The sequence below is a fragment of the Python bivittatus genome, unplaced genomic scaffold (assembly GCF_059951505.1).
Source record: "Python bivittatus isolate LINGU-HERP-01145 unplaced genomic scaffold, Pbiv_v1 ctg000700_np1212, whole genome shotgun sequence".
Classification (NCBI taxonomy): domain Eukaryota; kingdom Metazoa; phylum Chordata; class Lepidosauria; order Squamata; family Pythonidae; genus Python; species Python bivittatus.
In genome coordinates this window covers 101232060-101253152 of record NW_028277098.1, presented here as the reverse complement: position 1 = coordinate 101253152, position 21093 = coordinate 101232060, and the positions used below count along the sequence as shown (strand labels likewise).

Genomic DNA, 21093 nt, shown 5'->3' with positions numbered 1-21093 from the left:
TTTGGATGCTGCTGTCTTCCTTGCCTCCTCATCATGGTTCCCATGTGACTGTGGGACACCAAGGTACTTATAGCTGGTCTCTATGTCTGCTATGTGGCCCACTGGTAGTTCCACTCCATTGGTCTTAACTACCTTCCCTCTCTTTACTATCATCCTGGCACACTGCTCCAGTCCAAATGACATCCCAATATCCTTGCTGTAGATCCATGTCAGCTGTCTCGTTCACTCTTAGCATACAGCTTGATGTCATCCATGTAGAGGAGGTGACTGATGGTGATTCCACTCTTGAACTTGTACCCATATCCAGTCCTTGTGATTATCTGGCTGAGGGGGTTTAAGCCTATGCAGAACAGCAGTGGGGACAGTGCATCACCTTGGTATATGCCGCACTTGATGGCCACTTGTGCAAGCTGTCTTGAGTTGACTTCCAATGTTGTCTTCCACAGTCCCATTGAGTTCTTGAGGAAGGTCCTTAGTGTCCTGTTGACTTTGGATAGTGCCAGGCATTCACAGATCCATGTGTCTGGCATTGAGTCATAGGTTTTCCTGTAGTCAATCCAGGCTGTGCTCAGATTGGTCTGCCTAGACCTTGAGTCTCGGGCGACTGCTCTATCTATGAGTAACTGGTGTTTTGAGCCTCTGGTGTTGTTCCCAATGCCCTTCTGAGCTGTGCTCATGTACTGGCCCATATGGTCTTATAGCTTGGTGGCTATGATGCCTGATAGAACTTTCCACATTGTGGGGAGGCAGGTTATTGGCCGGTAGTTGGATGGTGCTGTTCCCTTGTGAGGGTCTTTCATGATCAGCACTGTCCTTCCTTGTGTGAGCCAGTCTGGGTGGGAGCCTGCTGCTAGCAGTTGGTTCATCTGTGCTGCTAGGCGTTCATGCACTGCTGTTAGTTTCTTTAGCCAGTAGGTGTGGATCATGTCTGGGCCAGGTGCCGTCCAGCTTTTCATGTTCTTGACCCGCTGTTGGATGTCTGCTACTGTGATGGTGACTGGTTCCTGTTCTGGGGATTGCTGTGGTCTGCTTTTAAGTCCTGCAACCACTTTGCACTGGTGTTATGTGTCTTCTCTTTCTCCCATATGTTCTTCCAGTACTGTTCAGTTTCCGTTGCTGGTGGCTCAGCTGTTATTGTGTGGTTGCACTGCAGCTGGGAGTACACTTTGGATGGTTCTTTGGAGAACAGGGCATTTGTCTTCTTGGCCTCTGCTCCTCTAGTGTATCTCCTTAGCCTGGCAGCCAGTGCTGTGAGCCTTTGTTTAGCAGTCTCTAGGGCTTCAGATGGAGTCAGGCCCATGTATTTTTTCAGTAGCCAAGTCTTATCCTTAATCTCCACACCCTTCTGTAGTTCTACCAGCTGACTGACTTCTCTCCGAGTTGCCTTGATCTTGGCCTTCAATCTCATTTTCTGAGGGGATATGTACTGCTGTTCTTCTTGATCGTGTAGCCAAGCATTTCCAGGATTACAGTGGCTGTAACATATATCAGTTAAGTTTTTTGAGTTATGGTAGTAGTAGGGATTGTCTGGAGGGCTCTGTTGACATCTTCTAGCATACTATCTGATGGTACTTCTCCACTGAGCCTTGGTAATCAGTCTTGAGGGTTGACTGTAGCTAGTTTATCCATGATCTTATGCCTCATATCAGCTGCTGTGCTCTGTAATGGAGGGGGTGGCAGTGCTGTTCTAGCTTCAGGTGTTGGCTGCACATCCAGTTGTTCTTCTGGGTCTTCTTGAGTCCGGGATGTAATGTGTAGTTGGTCTATCTCAAGTTGTGAGAACAGCTTCCTCTTCACTATGTTGAAGTGTTGGGTAACTGTTTCTCAGTTAGTGCGGATATAGGTCTTCTATCCATCCATAGCCCCCTCATACATTTTATATATCCCCTCTCATTAGGTCTGCTGTTGTAGTACCATTCCATCAATTCCAGGTTCTCTTGTCTTGTCCATGTATGGTTTGTTTCTAGGATTGTGTTGCATTTATATATGCAATTTTTGCCTAGTGCCTTTGCCTGGTGAATTCTACAGTGTGTGTGTGTGTGTGTGTGTGTATAATTTTGGCTGAATGTTACCAACTAATTTGTAGGGGCTGGGTTTTAATAAAGAATTGTCATTTTCATTCATATTTGTTTCCATACAATGCACATTTCATTTCAGTAAGTTGCAAAATGCAGATGAATCAGAGAGCCATTGAAAAGGAAATATTCAGGGGTGTCCATAAAAGGGGTCAAAAAAGTCAAGATGGGTGGCTCTGGTCACCATCTTGTCTTTTCTGATTCCTTGCTATGGATGCCTCTGAATGTATTCCTTATTTTCCCTTATGGAGTGGACAATGCTACTTTTGATGTGAGAGTTAGTTCTCATACTAAAAAATGAAAAGCAGTTATCAAAAAAATGTGGTCTTTTTTTAAAATTAAATTATTTTTTTTAATTACAACAAAAAAGGAAAAAAGTGCTTTAACATAAAAGTGAAAAAATACAACAATAAAAAGTTAATATATCATTATAATAGTACACAGTTCCAATGCTATATATGGATATACTCCAATGGTATATCTAATATACCATTGGTATACCTAATACAAATATTATTCAAGTATATATATATTTCTAATAGAGTTACATGACTATGTTTTTTTTGTAATCCAGTGTATTTTGTATAAATGAGTCCCATTATACTTTCATTATACTCGTCTGTACAAAGTCTACGTCTCTAGGCAATCCGCTCATAAGTCACAAACGTAATCAAGACTTCGATCCATTGAGTGAATGGGGGCCGCACATTTATCTTTCCATTGCTGCAATATCAGTCTTCTGGCCATCGTAAGGGCACGGAGAATCCATTTACCTTGTCCAGTTGTCAAATTCCATGTACTAGACATATAGTTCAACAGAATATTATCCCCTGAAAATTTTAGTTTTTGTCGCACGATCATATTTACATAGTTCCCTACTTTCTCCCAAAACTTAGTAAGTATAGGACATTGTAAAAACATGTGTTTTAAAGAAGCATCGTCCTTACTACACCTACAACAAAATGCTATTTTTGACAGTCTTTTCCATACATAGTGGAGTCCAATAAATTCAAAATATTGTTTTTTGTTGTATGTTGCAATTTGAGGTCCACTGACACTCTTGGTATAGAAGTTAAGATGCTCTCCCATTGTCTTGGCAATATAGAGACCTCTAATTTTTTATCCCACTCATCCCTTAGCATCTGCATATCAAATTGATTTATTGATAACAAATATCTATACAAACTAATAGTAGGTTTTTAGTTTTAAAGAATTTAACAAGTTGTTCTAATATCAGGTGTCTCAGAAGCTGGAAATGCTGCTGATCCAAACAATGTTGTTAACAAATATTGTAGCTGATGAAATGTACATTCTGTTTATCTCTTAACACAGCATATGTTAAAAATTCATCTTCATCGTCTGTCAGTTGATCCAAAGTCAATATCACTTCCATCCAATTTTTCCATATCACCATCTTTTCCCCAATTTTTAAAGTTTGGTTTCTCCATAAAGTCAATTTAGCATGGGAAAAAGAGTCAAATCTTTTTTTATTAGACATTATGTTCCATAGTTTTCTAACTGACGAAATTGCTTCCAGAGATATTAGAGTTTTAGCATATTTTGATCCTAATACTGTCCATCTGACCAAAGGTGTTATATATGTATATTCCAAAGTTGCCCAAATTGGAAAATTAACACCAATTGTTGGCTTCCAGTATTTAATACTTGACAATAGGTAAGTATGATGATATAGCTCCAGATTCAAAAAACCAAATTCTCCCTCATTAATTGGCAATTGCATTTTCTGTAAAGATATTCTCAGAATCAAACCCCACAGAAATTTTCTAAACAAAGAATTTATTTTCTGAAAATATTTTCCAAATATAAAAAATGGAATTCCTCTCAGAATATAAATGAACCTGGGAATAATATTCATTTTGAGAGTGTTCACCTTTCCCCAAGGGTGAGGTTTAATGACTCCCATCTATTGATATCTGAAGAAACCTCTCTCTGTATTTTATTTATATTACATGTTGCTGAGTTATATTGTTTGGTATAGACATACCTAAATATTTAATAGATTTGGTACAAATACGGAATTGATGATCCTTAAATGAATGGGTAAGCATTTTCACCTATTGGCATCAGTTCCAATTAGGACCAGTTATTAGAGTATCCTGCTATTTTCTAAAGGTATCTATCATTTGCATCAACACCGGAATTAGTAATGTGAGGTTTAGAAATATGATGTGGCCTTTTTTGTGGTTTTAGGGGCTTGAAATGTCTTTATATTATAGAAATATATGTTTCTATATGGTCTAGATTTAACAATATGTTAAAAGACTATATATCAATACACAGTTTCATTTTAATACTATTTTGTTAAGCTTTAGCTCATTTAAACAATAATAAATTACACTATTGCGCTATTAATAACATGAATGTATTAATGATTACTGAAATTTAAAAAAGATAAAGATGATATAATAGTGGTAAACAACTATATCCACCACCGGATAAAGGCCTCTTCACTGAAAGTTTGGACCATAATCTACCACTGCAGGTTGGTAAACAGATGTTTCTTGACTTTCCAGTTTAGGGCTGGAAGAGACACACAGAGGCACACAGACACTCACACAAATAAAGAGATGCAGACTCCTCATCACTGCCATGGAAGAACACAAGAAGATAGGCAAGAGTTTTGCTGCTTGATTTATTGATATGTGCCACCAAGTTGGTGTCAACTCTTAGCAACCACGTAGCTAGATTTTCTCCATGACAATCAGTCCCCAACCTGGTCCTTCAGCATATCCAGTGGTACACCCATTGCCACCGTAACTCAGTCCATCCCCCTTACTGCTGGTCACCGTCCTCTTCTCTTTCCTTCCACCTTTCCCAGCATTAGAGTCTTCTCCAGAGGGTTGAGTCTTTGCATAATGTGTCCAAAGTAGGATAATTTGAGCCTGATCAGTTGTGCCTGGAGTGAGAACTCTGGGTTGATCTGTTTGATGATCCATGGGTTTGTTTTCTTGCTGTCCATGGTATTCGCAGGAGTCTTCTCCAACCCCAAATTTCTAAAGCATCAGTACTCTTCCTATCCTGATTCCTTGGTGCCTTAGGTTACCTTTATATAGGTACATTTGAAAGTACAGGTAGTCCTTGCTATCTGACCACAATAGGGACTGGAATTTAGGTCGCTAAGGGATTTGGTTGTTAAGCAAATTGTCATGTGACAAGCTGATTTTACAACCTTTTTTACAATAGTCATTAAGCAAATCACCACGGTCGTTAAGCAAATCACATGGTCGTTAAGTAAATCACATGGTCATTAAGCAAATCCACCTTCCCCAATGGACACTTTTGCCAGAATTCGCTTAACAACCATGTGATTCACTTAGTGACTATCATAAAAAAGGTCACAAATCACGATCATGTGACCATGGGGGGTGGTGTGACAGTTTGCGATGGTCGTAAATGCAAGTACAGGTCGTAAAGCACTTTTCCCAAGGCTGTCATAATTCCGAACTATTGTTAAACAAACAGTCGTTAAGTGAGGACTACCTGTACAGTAGTTGCTGCAATTCTTAGCCTTCCCCCTAATAACAGCTATTAATCAGAATGCTTAGATTGTTATTTCTAGGATTCACTCTTCCCTATTGAAACTGCAAGGAGAAAAGTCTGATATTAAAGGCAAGTTATAAGAAATGAGTTCTGACAATTCATCCACAGATTGTGTTATTAACCTCCTTACATAAGATCAATTGTTTTTCACATAAATAGCCTTTCATTTCCCTTTTGCTTAGTAATATGTTCTTGAGTCATGTTTTGTGGTCTGTGGGAAGCTGACGATGACACACTCTTCGGCTCTGTATTTTCAACAGAGCAGCAAGAAACCTTGGACCAAAATCATCAGGAATCTTCATCAGATTGGGAGTGTGCCTATTTCAGAAAACAATGGTAAAATTTCCTCCTTCCAAGGGGTTCCAGATGGACCACCAATCTCTCTCCTATATCTCTTGCTAACAAGGGTTTAAACAAGGGTTGAGAATCTTTTCAGAACTTTGGTGACCCAAATTATCTGAATCAATACAAAATTAGGTGATCTTGCAAGAGTTTGGCTTTTAATGTTTAGAAGTTATTTTAACTGTATTGTAACGTGTGGAGAGGATTGCAGGTGCCTTTGGAGGGAATAGTGGATACCCTGCCTACAACAGATGTTATATTTCAATCCTTACTTTATAGCAATGTTTCTCAACCTAGACAACTTTAAGATGTGTGGACTTCAACTCTCAGAATTCCCCAGCCAGCATTGCTGGCTGGGGAACTCTGAGAGTTGAACTCCACACATCTTAAAGTTACTGAGGTTGGGAAACACTGCTTTATAGGATTAATTTGTATGGTTTATTTTGAGAGATGTTTCAGTCTAAGTTCTGGTCTCTTCCTTCCATTTCTGTTGAAAACACAACGGCAGCCAAGAGGAAGGAAGCAAGTTCTAGGCAGTTGTCTGTCTCCGATCTACCCTGTCATTTTCCTTTCTTAGAAAGAAACATAGAAGAATGAGAACAGCTCCAATTTTCGCCATGACAATTCCAATCCAGAGTCCAGAGCTGGACAACCGCCACATAGCTGCAGACAAAAGAAACACCAGGAGACCAATCAAAATGTGGGAAGGATACAGAGCAGTTTCATCATGACCTTAAGGTAGCCAGTCTGTCCACCGACTTAAACACTGTCCAAGGAACATGGCTCAGCCCGCAGAATTTTAGGAATGATTTTGCCCTTTCAACATGGAAGAAGGTACTGCATGAACCTTCCTTAATAGGAATCTGTGGATTAACTGTGGCTGGAGATGATGGGAGATGTGGTTCAGTGTTTTCTCTTTTACAGTTACAATGCTTATTGCCCCAGCCACTAAAGGCATTGTATGCCAGGGTTCCCTCCTTCTTCCCCTTAACAAATGTTGGGTGGTAAGAAAAGAGGAAGAAGAAAAGAGAAAAAGACTTACAAATGGAGCTAAATGGCATTGTGTCAGCCCTTCAAGGTAGACCAGACTAGGAAACCGCCACCCAGAGTCACCCATTGGGGGGAGATGGACGGCATACAAATTTAATAAATAAATAAATAAATAAAAACCAAAGTTATGAAGGCCAATACTACTTTTATTATATGGTTACAGTAACAGAATCTTGCAAGTCTGAATGTCCTTCCCCCTTCCCTCCCTTTGTCTTCTTGGGAACTAGGGAGGGTCAAGTCTGATACGTTTTCTCAAATTACATCTCTGCTTTGGACTCATACTTCTTTTATCTGATCATTGCAGCTCTTCCTGTTCCTCAAGGTTTTTCTTGCAGCCCTTTAAACATCGGCGGGGATCCCTTCCTACCCCAAATTCCATGAATGTGGCAGGACATCTGCACCATAAATGCTTGATCTGGAAGGACTATTGTGTGTCCTTGTTCCCTTTTAATGCCTGCAGACTTTTCACAGAGCTGGGATGTGGTCCCACCATTGCCACTACCACCACCCTTGATTTTTCCCTTTATTTTGTTTCTCTTAAAATGAGAGCATTTCTACCCCACTTTTCTCAGACAAGTTCAAGAGGGCTAAAATAATTTTGGAACCTATGAAACAGCACAAGATATGAGCCTCAGAAGCAGAATCCAGAACACTCAGCAAGGAATTGCCAGGGAAAATAATGCAATCGAACATTTCATTTTTAATGAATTAAGTTTAGTGTGAAGTGTGGGGTCAGAAGCTTCCTGAAAAGAAGACACTTTCCCCAGAGGAGATCCATCCATTGGATCCATTGAATCTTTCCTTCCCCCAATTACGAATGTGTATGTTACAGCCCACTTTACAAAATAGATTTCCATTCTAGCTGATTTAGGCATGGATTCTTAATAAATATCTGGACATACGTTTGCTGGACTATTTCAGGGCAGAAGAGGATTTACTTAGTTCTAAAAATGTATGTTCCCTTCCTTTATTTTCATAGTCTAAACACTCTACATGTCTAAGCAGAGGGGGCTTACTTCAAAGACTGCTTCTCGTGTGCAGCATTTGCGGGTTTGACCATGTGACCACGGAACAGGGACTACTTTCACACAACACACTGAAGCAGGTTGTGGTTCCTATGACCATTCCTTTAATGACCGTTCAAAGTTACAACAGTGCTGAAAAAAGTGACTTATGACCAGTCCTTGCACTTACAACCATCGCATCATCCCTGCAGTCACATGATCAGAATTCAGGCACTTGGCAACCAGCCTGTATTTACAATGGGTGCAGCATCCTGGGGTCATATGATTGCCATTTGTGACTTTCCCAGGGGGTTCCCAACTAGCAAAGTCAATGGGGGAAGCCAGATTTGCTTAACAATCACAGCAAAAGGTTATAAAATCGGGTGTGATACACTTAACAACCGCATCACTTAGCAATGGAAGTTCTGGTCCCAATTGTGGTCATAAGTCGAGGACTACCTGTATAGGCATGGGGTATGACCTGTGCACTTTCACCTCTCTTTAGCCATGCTACTTCCTAAATATTAGAAGGAATTTGCTGGCAGCTTTTCTGATGTAGAAGTTTTATTAAACGACAGAAACTTTTTAATAAAGATAGCTTTGGATGAAGTGAGCTCCAGCTCATGAAAGCTTATGCCTTTTAATAAAATGTGTAATTCAAAAAAAGCACTACCAGACTCCTGATTTTTTGCCACGGTAGACTAAGACAGCTCTCCCTCTACTTCTTAAGGAACTGAATGTTTTTTGCTCAGCTGGGGCGGACCTGCTATGAAACTTCTAATTTCAGAGGAACTGATGACCTTCTACCTCAGCCTGGGGATCATCCGTTTTTCCCCCTTGGTGATTACTTTATACTCAAGCACACAGACACTGTTATGACAGCATGTCTGTGCCACCAGCAAACATCCAGATCACTCTACCCTGTGCTCCTTTGACATAGGTTCTGTGCAGATATTCCAGAACCAGAGCAGAATTCGTCTTCTGCTTCTTTACTGAAACTCAAGAGAATTACATAAAGCCATAAATTACTGTCTTTGCTTGAAACTCAGCAGATGATCCCATCTTGTTATAACCTTGTCTATAGAAGTGATGTTGGAGAAAACGTTTGATAGCCAAGAAAATAAACCAATGGATTGTCAAACAAATCAACACAGAGTTCTTACTAGTGGCACAAATGACCAGGTTCAAATTATCCTACTTCAGACAAATTATGCAAAGACCTAGCAGCTCTCTGGAGAAGGCTCTGATGCTGGGAAAGATAAGAAGAGGACAACCAGCAGCAAGGTGGAGGGACTCAGTTACAGGATTGATGGAGACATCACTGGAAGATCTGAAGGAACAGGTTAGGGACAGATCGTCATGGAGAAAATCTAGCTGTGTGGTCGCTAAGAGTCGACACCAACTTAATGGCACATAATCAATCATAGAAAGGAAAAGGCAGGGAAGGGACATGGGGATAAGAAAGGATGAGGAGGGAAGGAGGGTAGACAAAAGGAAAAGTCTGCTGAGGTTTTCATGACTCAGTCAAGCTGGGATTAAATATTTCTCACCCTCCATGGTGGATCTATTCAGAGATGGCTTAGATGAAGCAGGAAGATTTTGGTAAGAAGAAAGCAGAGATACAGAAAGGAGAAGTGGCTGGATCTTCCTTCTCCCTTTCGCAAAGTCTTTCTTTGGATGCTCAAAACTTCTTTGAGGGGGATGTTCTCTCTCTTTCTGCTAATTGGTCCTTTCACCCCATTCTCCATATATGCAAATAACCTTCAGTGTTTATGTGAACCCTTGACAGGAGGAGCTTTTTTTCCCCCTATGACAGATCGTGTGTTGGTGTTCTTCTAACTTATTTCCTCCTGATTCTGTGGTTAACCAAGAACATCTGGAATCTGAGTTGAGGCTGCATTAACCATCTGAAAGAGCTGCTAAGGAACCGAAGGGAGGGAGGAAAGGAGTTGAAGGCATCTAAATAAAGGGGAGGAGTGTGAGCTCTGGAAAAACCACAGTCTTCTAGGCTAATCATAGTGATCAAATTAATTTATTGTCTGGATTCATATACTACATTGCACCATATGCTAATCAAACAGGCTGGGTTCATGTGCTCAGCTATGCTGCAGAACAATCTAACCAAGGTGAAGTGGGTTTAAGCAAGCTGGATAAATGCATCTGCCAGGTTTTATGTGGACTGTTTAGCGCATTGTGTGAACACAACCATGGAGTCACATCAAAGTCATTGCTTTCTATTGGGAGAAGACAGATGAGGTGCAGTTATTCAACTGGTGGAAAATGCTGCCACCTGCTGGTGATCAAAATACATGACATCCATATTGTTCCAATAATCCTGGATCTGCTTTAAAATTGTGAGTTATGAGCAGACCGCTTCCAATTCCCTTTAGAAGGATTTAATTTAATGTTATTTTTTAATTGTAAGCCACCCAGAGTTACCCTCTGGGGGAGATGGGCGGCATAAAAACTTAACAATAAAATAAATAAATATTACAAAAGCAGGCATCCGAATAAAAAAATTGCTATAAAATAAAGAGTTTCTTTTTCATTATTCTTACAGTTAGGGATTATTCTTATGTTTACTCTCAGTTGCTCTACCCTAGTCACTATTGCACAGAATCAAAGAATTGGGGAAGACACCCCAAGGATCATCTGGGCCAACTCTTGGCAGCGTGCAGGAAAGCCAATTCAACCTTTCTTGAGAGGTGCCTGTCCAGCCTCGTCTTCAAAATCTCCAGAGTTGGAGAGAATTGACAACCTCCATTGTTAGACTGTTACCCTGTTAAACAGATTTTACTATCAGGAAATTTTTCTTTACGTTTAAATGAAATCTGGGTAGCCGTAACCTGTTATTTCGCTCCTCCATTTCAGCGGCCATGGAGTTCAACTTTGTTTGCAATTCTGCAATCAAAGTGTGCCTTTGTGTTCTACGCAGAGTCTATTTTAACATCCTGCATTACTATATATATCTGTCTAAGCTGGTGTTTCTCAACCTTGGCAACTTGAAGGTGTGTGGACTTCAACTCCCAGGATTCTGGGGAATTGGGGGAACTGGGGAATTGGGGGAACTGGGGAATTCTGGGAGTTGAAGTCCACACACCTTCAAGCTGCCAAGGTTGAGAAACACTGGTCTAAGCTATCCCATTCTAAGTTCCCCTTTAATCCAGCCTGGCCTGCTTCTCTCGAGCCTTTCAACTTCCCCCAAGTGTCCCAGAGTCCCTGGTGGGACCTCAGGAGGCTATGCGTGGAGTGGCTGTGCTCTGCATCTTCTGGGTTCTTGAAGTTGGGCTGGGACTTACCCTCAATTTTTTTACCCACAGGGGGACTTACCCCCTTGCTAGCACCTGACCTCTGGAGTTCAGGGTTTTCTGAATCTTCCCCCTTTCTGATCTTCTCCTCCTGAGTTTTTGGAGCTGGACAACATCACTGTCCTTATTGTCCCACCAGGGACCTGGTGTCGTGCTCGCGTTGGCTTCTGGCATTGTAAATGGCGGCCACCTCTAGGCTCAGCTCAGCCCTAGGAGCATCTGCAGGAAATAGTAAAAAAGGTCAAGATGGCAGCCCTCTACGTGCAATGGAAGCCCCTCCCCTTTTTTACACATATAGCACACGGGGCACACCTAAAAAAGGGAAGGGACTTTGTCTATCCAGGTAGACCTGCCATTTTGACTTTTTGGAACCCTGCCCTGCAGATCTCCCTGATCTTTCCTCTCAGTTTCTAGGTGGTATCATCATCATCATCATCATCATCATCATCATCATCATCATCATCTTTGTTTTATTGGTCTTATATGGCTTTCCAATCATCCCAGACTGAGAGGAAACCATTGTCAGCCCTTCAGGGTAGTCCAGACCAGGAAACCAAAGTTTTGAATGCTAATACTACTTCATTATAAGGTTACAGAATCATGCAAGTCTGAATGCACCTCTTTCCTCCCTGCCTCTATGTTCAAGAGCCCCAGGAGGCACTTTCTCAAATACACTCCTGCTTTGGACTCAAATTTCTCTTATCTGATTGTTGTCTTGTTTGTGGCTCCTCTTCCTGTTCCTCAAGGTTATTCTCACATCCCATTACATCCATTCACGGGTATCTGCAGGCTTTGGTCCAAAAAGTTACGTTGGTGGCTGCAATGGTGCAATCAAAGCTCTGCCTGGTTTTTATATGTATCACCCACAAAAAACAAGAGGAACTTCAATCACCCCATCATAGCCATCATCTTCACTTTTATGGACCACACTGTGCAGATACCCCAATATTGCTTAAAGTTCTACATAGTTTGGGATTTGTGTTTATATGGCTGGATTCCCCTGGTTATAGAATTCACGCATCTTCTGGGTCTGCACAGTACACTGAGCCACAGAGAGCTTAACCAAGATTAATCTTAACCCAATTTACAATGCTAGACAAATGCATCTGCTAGAGGTTTCACTGAGCTAGCTAAATGGGTGGTCTGAAGACCACCAAATCAAAGGTGTTTGAAAGATCTCTCCTACCTCCCCATACAGGGTTGTCCCAGACAATGAGAGACTTTGGCTGGTGTGGGTTTTCCGGGCTGTGTGGCCGTGTTCTGGAAGTTTTGTTTCCTAACGTTTCGCCAGCACCTGTGACCGGCATCTTCAGAGTGCAGGAGCACAGACAGGAGTAGTTCTCTCTGTGCCCCACAGAGACCCACACCAGCCATCGTATGCCGGCCGTGAAAGCCTTCGACAATACAATGAGAGACTTTCTCAAGCATCCCTACAGGCCAGCAAGATGCCAATGGAGCATTGTACTCTTTCACCTGCATCTTTCTCCAACACATAACTAAACAAAGTTGGACAATTTCTGATCCATTTCTGCACCTACCGATCACAGAGACCACGGTGCCTTTCCCCGAAGCCAGCGGTCTCTCTGGGTTCCCTGTCGTGACCTTCACGCAGTAGTAGGTCCCAGCATCTTCAGGGAGGATGTTTCGGATGGAGATGCTGAAGTCTGTGTTTGATTCTGGGACGACCCTCACCCCCCGACTTGAAGCTCCTTCTTTATCACTGTAAATGGGAGGTTGGCTTCTGTCCAGGCCTTTGTACCACCGCACTGCTCCTGGCAGATTCTCCCCAGTCAGGATACACGTCAGATTGAGGGTCTCTCCGGCTGTCACTGACAGGGATTCCGGACGTTGGGTTATCTCCACGTTCTGTCCTCCAACAACTGAAACAAAAAGAGCTCCTGTTTATTCTGGAGAACAGAAATTGCTGCAATCTGGACAGAGGTGAAAGCAGCTGCAGGATTGGTTCACCTCCTGAGATCTCCTATTGCAGAGTAAGATTAATTAACCCCCATGCTGGCATGTTGTTCCTTCTAATTCTACCCACTCTTTTTTCATTTGGATAGGAAATCATCTCTCAGTCAGAGGTTCACAGTGTTTGGATGGACTTCCTGAACCATCCCCAAAGTCATGGACAGCTGTCCAGCTCAGCTGCCAACCACCAAGGAGCCCTTGTCAAGAGGTGAGGTGTCTGTGTGTTTGTGTGCACATATGTATGGATACACTCTTGAGCACCACTGCCTGAAATACAGGTAGTCCTTGACTTATGACCATTCATTCAGTTACTTTTCGAAATTATGCTGGCACTGAAAAAAGTGACTTATAACTGGTCCTTGAAGTTACGGCCATTGCAGCACCCCTGCGGTCACATGATCAAAATTCAGGTGCTTGGCAGTCCACCTGCACTTTCGACCACAGGGGCATTTCAACTCCCCCTATCTATCCCCCCCCCATCTCTGCCCTTCTGGCTGCCCTGCACCCTGCCTTGTAGGACGGCAAGCAGCCCAGAACCACACGGCTCTGGGGCTGTTTGCCATGCCCCAGGGAGCCACAGCCACCCCAGCCCAGTCCCAGCCACAGTCGCCCTCACCACCCTGCACTCTGCCGCCCCAGCTGACCTTGCCGTCTTCTTGCTCCTGCTGCTGCTGAGGCATGCTGGGCCTGGCCCTTCATGCCAAGGAGCCCCTTTGCACGAAGCTGGCAAAAGCAAGCCCCTTTGCAAGCAGTTTCTCTGGTGAACGATTCCTACACGTGGCTCCCAGAGCTGGGGGTTGGCTCAGTGAGCTACATGTAGGAATCGTTCACCGGATTCAGACCTGGGTATGGGACAGAAACAGCATTGGTCACACTTCTGGATGAACTCTGGCATGGGCGGGACGGAGGTTGTGTGTCCATCCTGCTCTACTTGACCTCTCGGCAGCTTTCGATACCGTCAACCAGGGTATCCTTCTGGATCAGCTCAGGGGACTGGGGGTGGGCAGCACGGTGCTGGGCTGGTTCACCTCCTTCCTCCAGGGCTGATTCCAGTCGGTGGTGGTTGGGGAGCAGAAATCCCGCCCTCGGCTCCTGTTATGTGGGGTGCCTCAGGGTTCGGTACTCTCTCCCCTCCTATTTAATATCTACATGAAGCTGCTGGGTGAGCTCATCCGTTGCCATGGGGTGAGGTATCATCAGTATACTGATGATGCCCAATTATGCATCTCTGCCCCTGGCGAAGTAAGTGATGCTGTGGACGCCTTATCCTGATGCCTGGAGGCTGTGGGGATCTGGATGGGGAACAACAGGCTTCAGCTGAACCCTGCAAGACTGTGGCTGTGGGTTCGGGGTCCTGCCAGTTCTGGGACTATGCCATCTTTGGTACTGGATGGGGTGGCACTGCCCTGGGCAGACCTGGTACACAATCTGGGGGTCCTTCTGGACTCACAGTTCCTGCTTAAAGAGCAGATGGCAGTCGTGGCTAGGAGGGCCTTCGCAAAACTTCGTGTTGTGTGCCAGTTGCACCCCTTCCTGGATTGGGAGGCTCTGCTCACAGTCACTCATGCCCTAGTCACCTCCAGATTAGACTACTTTAATGCACTCTACAAGGGGCTGCCCTTGAAGAGCATCTGGAAGCTTCAACTGGTGCAGAATGCAGTGGTGTGGGCAGTTACATGTGCTTGTAGAAGAGCACACGTTGCATTGGCTGCCAGTTTGCTTCCGGGTCCAATTCAAGGTGCTGTTTTTGACCTTTAAAGCCCTTCGTGGCATGGGGCCGGGGTACCTGAGGGACCGCCTCCCCCCGATCACATCAGCCTGTCCCATTAGATCGGCAGGGAAGATACGCTACGCATTCCATCAGCCAGGGACTTGCATTCGGTGGGTCCCGGGAGGGGGGCCATCTCTGCTGTGGCTCCCTCCTTGTGGGACCTTCTCCCCCCTGGAGTGAGACTCGCCCCTTCCCTGCTGTCGTTTAGGAAGTCCCTCAAGACCTGGTTGTGTCCTCAGGCCGGGGGGGGGGGGGCTTTGGGAATCGGAGACATTCTTAGATGGCGCCACTCTAACTGATATTCTGCTCTCTCTGAGAGGTTTGTATATTTTAAAATCTTTTAAAAATCTTTTTTGAAATTTGTGACCCAGTTTTTGTTCTCATAATAACTTTTTATCTTTTTGTAATGACTGCTTTTATTTACTTGTTATTTTAATTGTTGTACACTGCCCAGAGTTGCTTTGTATGAGATGAGTGGCTATATAAATGTGATGTATAAATAAAAGGGCGTCCTTTTGCCAGCATCATGGCGGCTGGGTGAAAAAGGCGAAAGGCTGGTGCAGGGAACTGGGAGAGAGGGCAGCTGGGCGAACGAAGGCTCACTGGGGCAGCCTGGGGTGGCTGGGCTGTGGCCTGGGGGCTTCTTGCAACCCCAGAACCACGCAGTTCTGGGGCTGCTTGCCGCCCCGCAAGGCAAGGTGCAGGGTGGCCAAAAGGGCAGAGATGGGGGGAGATAGGTGGGTGGGGGAGTTGGAGGCAGTCCCTTACCCTACTGAGGCTCGGGGCAGGGAGGGACCAAGCCCGGAATGGCTTGGATCGGGGTGGGTCCTCAGCTAATGACTGGTGGAATTCAGTTAACAATGGCAAGGGGAATTGCTGGGAGTGTGATTGCCAAGCAATGCAGTCATGTGATGTCTTGCTTTACAACCGCATTGCTTACTGACCGAAATTCCAGTCCCAATTGTGGTTGTAATTCAAGGACTCCCTGTAACTGTGGAAAACAAAATCCTGAGTGAAAAGTAGATGCTAGGAGGGATGAATTGCTTTCCAAAGGAATTTTTGCACGCTTTCCCCAATATTCCTGACCCTTTCTTAACAGGAAGAGCAGGAAGAAAATAGGTAGTTGAACATCCTTGTCTGAAGTCATCCTCTTCACTTCTTTTCAGCAATGGAGTGATCTTGTCCTAAGAGCTACTACAAGACTCCCTTCTTGATTTCTCCCCTGCAGTTCGTGAAGAGGTCATCCAAAGCTTTAGGGAACAGATTACCATGGATTGAAACGAAACCCAGGGCCAGGCTAAGGGCAGATCTTTGCCTTCTGCTTGACCCATTGTCGGTAAGGGCTCCCCACCACTTCCTGAGTGCAGAAACAGATGATCTCCATCTCCATCTCCATCTCCATCTCCATCTCCATCTCCATCTCCATCTCCATCTCCTCCTCCTCCTCCTCCCCCTTCCAGCCCATTGCAAAGGCCTCCTGGACCCGTGTTCTCCTCCATTTTCTAAGCTGAGGTGCCTTCAACCCTTCAGAGTGGAGGATCTCCAGTGCTTCATTCTGTTCGAGTCCAGACACGCCAGGCGCTGCAGCCAATGCCCAGTTTGCATCGGCTGCAGTGCCTGGCGCATCCCTCTCCTCCAGCTGGGGCAGCCACTTCATCGATGAACTATTTGAACCCTAGAACCTCATGCCCCGTTCAACCTTTTCACCTCCCTGTGGGCTCCGTTTCAATTTCTGCCCAGGCTGCATGAAACACACTCCCCTTGCTTTCCCACTTTCCCCGCCCACAGGACTGCAAAGCTTCCCTTTTCTTTATTTTTTTTTTTAAAAAACATCTGTAAGTTACAGCATAGGGCAGTTCCTCCTTTGCTTCTAGAAAGCTGAACTATCCGTTCTTCCACGCTGCAGAGTTTCCATGGAAGAAGGAAGAAGCATCTGTTCCCTCTCAGTTGGATTCTGGTAACATCAGAGCTGTGGTGCTGCTCTGGAGAATTCAGACGTCCGGAGCGCAACACTGCGGAGAAGGACCACCTGGACGGCAGGGGTCGTGGGGGGCTGCCTCACAAGAAAGAGGGCCCCCAAACCATGGGAAAGCAGAGATTCTTATGGAAGCTGAGGGCTGCTGGGCAGGAGATCCAAGGGATCTGCTGGGCTGGCCCGTTTGGGGGAGCGCGGCAGGTCCTCACGGTGCCCCAGGGTCTTTCTGATGTGGGGCAGAGGGCCCCGTCCGGAGGGCAGCAGAGCTGGGGAAGCCCCAGCAGAACATTGAGACAAGGGGGGCGTGTCCCGAGAGAGGGCGCATTGGGGATTCTCCCCCAGACATGACTCCACAGCTCCCCCCTTAGGGGTGCCCTCCGGCGGTGCTGGGAGTGGGGGGGGTGAGGAGGCTTCTGTTCTGGGTCCCGGTGGGGTTGCAAGGGGGCTCTGTCTGGGTCAGGAAGGGGCAGTGAGGTGCTGATAGGACTAGGAAAGAGAGGAGCTGGACTGCACCCTCCTCGCCACCAAAAGACAGGGAGGGAAAGGGGGCCGCCTCCCTCTTGTTTGTCAGATCTATTTTCGCCACCACAGCAGTACCATAAAAGACAAAAAGAAAAAGTAGAAAGGGTCTGTGTTAGTGTCAAAGCAAGGTGTGGGTGCAAATTTCTGGGTAAGCAAAGGCAAGGCACGTGGCCTTGTGAAGAGGGGACAGTCTCTAGAAAGAAGGGAAATGACCAGCCAGGTCTTGCAGGGGCTGATTGCAGCCTGGCTTCGCTGCAAACCAGACTGGAGCTTCTGAAGTTGGCTTAAGAAATGGCCAGGAGGCAAGCAGCGTAGGCTACTGTGTAGAATTGCCCTACATCTTGGCCCAGGGAGATCAAGCATTTGGAAAGCCAGCGTTTGTGGGCATTCCTCTGATTTGTTGGTATATTTGTCCCTCAAACTGAAAATAGGTAGCGAGGCAGAGGTTGATAGGTCCATGATCCTGGGTGTTTCGATCTGGGTGTATTTGGTTAGGTGGGGTGTGTTGTGTAGTACCGCTGCGTGCCAAATCAGAGCACACCCATGGGATCCCCACTCTCAGGACTCATTGCAGAGATTGTGATGCAGTGTCTAGAAACTATAGCACTCCCACACATAGAACAAAAGTATGGATCCGGTATGTAGATGACACCTTCGCCATAATAAAAAAGGAACATCTAAAGAAGACACATGAAACCATCAACGACCTCTTCAAAGGAATAAAATTCACCAGAGAGGAAGAAAACAGCGACATGCTACCCTTCCTGGATATCCTCATCAGCAGAGGAAACAACAGGAAATTAGAAACCCAAGTCTATTGAGAAACAACCCACACTAACCAAGTACTCCATGACCAAAACAACAACCCAACCTCCCACAAGAGGAGCTGGGTAAGAACATTATTCAAACGAGCACAAACACACTGCAGCAACCCAGAACAGCAGAGAAAGGAAATAGACCACCTATTCAACACCTTCCAACAAAACGGATATCCACGCAACTTTATCAAAAAGTGCCTGGCCACTCGACCTACTACAACACAACCCACACAAGCTATGAAAAGGATCACACTGCCATACATCAGAAACATCTCAGAAACCACCAACAGACTGTTACAACCACACGGCATCTCCGTAGCACACAAACCAGCTAAAGCCCTCCAGAACATCTTAAGCAAACCAAAAGACCCAGTAGCCCAAGAAGAAAAAGCAGGAGTCTTCTACAACGTACAGTGTAGGGACTGTAACAAGCACTATGTAGGACAGACAGGCAGAAGGCTTGCAGAGCGCATCCACGAGTACCAACTAGCAGTCAGAAGACACGATGAAAACTCCTTAATCTCACAACATGGACAGACTCAACCACAGTTTCAACTGGGAGACTGTCAGCATCTTAGACCAAGCTAAATCCAAAAATGCGAGGGAATTCCCGGAAGCTTGGCACTCAGACAAGGCAGCCATCAACAGACACATAGAGGTAAACAACATTTACACACCATTCAAAAGAGACAATAAAAAGGAAACAAACAGACCAGACTACCTCCTTGCCAGCAATCAACACCCAGATAAGCAGGGATTAGCACCAGACAAATGATCAAGCAGTAAACAGCAGCCTAATCTAGGAACTACCAAGGAGAAAACAACTCCCCACCGGCACTGGCCACAGTATATAAACAGAGAGAAAACCCCACTCCCTTCTAGCACTGAAGACGTTACCTAGCCGGGTAACGAAACGTCTGCAAAAAAACAACCAAGCTCAGAGAACCCCAAGGACTCTACATTAATCCAGTAATCTAGAATGTGTTTCATGCCAACGCAGCCACTGGAGGCATTCCCATAACATGTTAGACCTGAGTTTAAAAACCACAATTACAGTCACCCGCTGGGGGAGATGGGCAGCATACAAATTTAACAAATAAATAAATAACTGTGTTTCCATAATTTATTCACATGCATGCACACACACGTCAACTATATTCTGTCTTAGCTTGATGTTCTCATTCACCTACCATGGCAAACAAGAGACACAGAGCATGCTGATCCACAAACTAGCTGGCCCCATTTTAGCTCAGCATGGAGGAAGTGTGAACCAGTCATAAGATTGTGGGGGGCGGGGGGAGCACAAATGGATGGGCTGAAGGGAGATGGAGGAAGATCCCCTTGGGGAAGAGGCTCACGACTGAGCACCACATGAAAACCTGTTAATGCCACTATTCAGAGCAGCAGGTCTGGTGTTCGTATTCATTTTGCCACAGCTGGAGATCAACAGAACATATTTACTTTCCCATCTCAACACTCACCCAGACCTTGCAGAAGCAGGAGGAACAGCAGCTGAAGCAGACCAGGGATTCCCAAGAAGGACCTCAAGGCAGCCATGCTGACAAGAGAGATGACTCCATCTGGGGTTGCTTCATCTCTTGTCCTGCCAGATCATTCTTTCTGCAAAAAGAGCAAAAGAGGAACTCTTATTTCCTCCTTCTAAATTTAGACTCATACTCCTGCTTTTGTTGATGTTGTTCAGTCGTTAAGTCGTGTCCGACTCTTCGTGACCCAATGAACCACATTGCGCCAGGCCTTCCTGTCCTTCACTGCCTCCCTGAGTTTGCTCAGTTTCATGCTCATTGCTTCAGTGATGCTATCTAACCATCTCATCCTCTGCCGTCCTCTTCTCCTTTTGCCTTCAGTCTTTCCCAGCATCAGGGTCTTTTCCAAAGAGTCCTCTCTTCGCATTAGGTGACCAAAGTATCTGAACTTGAGCTTCATTATCAGTCCTTCCAATGAGCAGTCAGGGTTGATTTCCTTTAAGATTGACTGGTTTGACCTCCTAGCAGTCCAGGGGACTCTTAAGAGTCTTCTCCAGCACCACAGTTCAAAGGCATCAATTCTTCGGCGCTCATCCTTCTTTATGGTCCAGCTCTCACAGCCATGCATTACTACTGGAAAAACCATAGCTTTGACTATGCGGATCTTTGTCGGCAAGGTGACGTCTCTGCTTTTTAATATGCTATCTAGGCTTGCCATGGCTTTCCTCCCAAGGAGCAAGCGTCTTTTAATCTCATGGCTGCAGTCTCCGTCTGCGGTGATCTTGGAGCCCAAATAAATGAAGTCTGTTACTGCTTCCATTTCTACCCCTTCTATTTGCCAGGAATTGATGGGTCCAGATGCCATAATCTTAGTTTTTTTAATGTTGAGTTTCAAGCCAGCTTTCGCACTCTCCTCTTTCACCCTCATCAAGAGGCTCTTTAGTTCTTCACTTTCTGCCATTAGGGTGGTATCATCTGCATATCTGAGGTTGTTGATGATTCTCCCTGCAATCTTAATTCCGGCTTGTGATTCTTCCAGCCTGGCATTTCTCATGCTGTACTCTGCATATAGGTTAAATAAGCAGGGTGACAGTATGCAGCCTTGTCGTACACCTTTCCCTATTTTGAACCAATCGGTTGTTCCATGACCGGTTCTAACTGTTGCTTCTTGGCCCGCATACAGATTTCTCAGGAGACAGGTAAGGTGGTCTG

General features: G+C 45.0%; 1 protein-coding gene across 1 annotated transcript in view; it reads right to left on the bottom strand.

Annotated features, from left to right (window-relative positions):
* The window catches only part of LOC103049302 (signal-regulatory protein beta-2-like), a 30030-nt gene extending 10033 nt beyond the window's left edge, over positions 1 to 19997 (bottom strand). The window contains exons 1-3 of the mRNA XM_088154039.1: positions 19879 to 19997; positions 12879 to 13220; positions 6514 to 6641 (exon numbers count right to left, since the gene is read on the bottom strand). Of these exons, the coding sequence (XP_088010165.1) occupies positions 6514 to 6641; positions 12879 to 13220; positions 19879 to 19954 (546 nt within the window). The 5' untranslated portion in view covers positions 19955 to 19997. The remainder of the gene's footprint in view (positions 1 to 6513; positions 6642 to 12878; positions 13221 to 19878) is intronic.
* Between the last annotated feature and the right edge of the window lie 1096 nt (positions 19998 to 21093).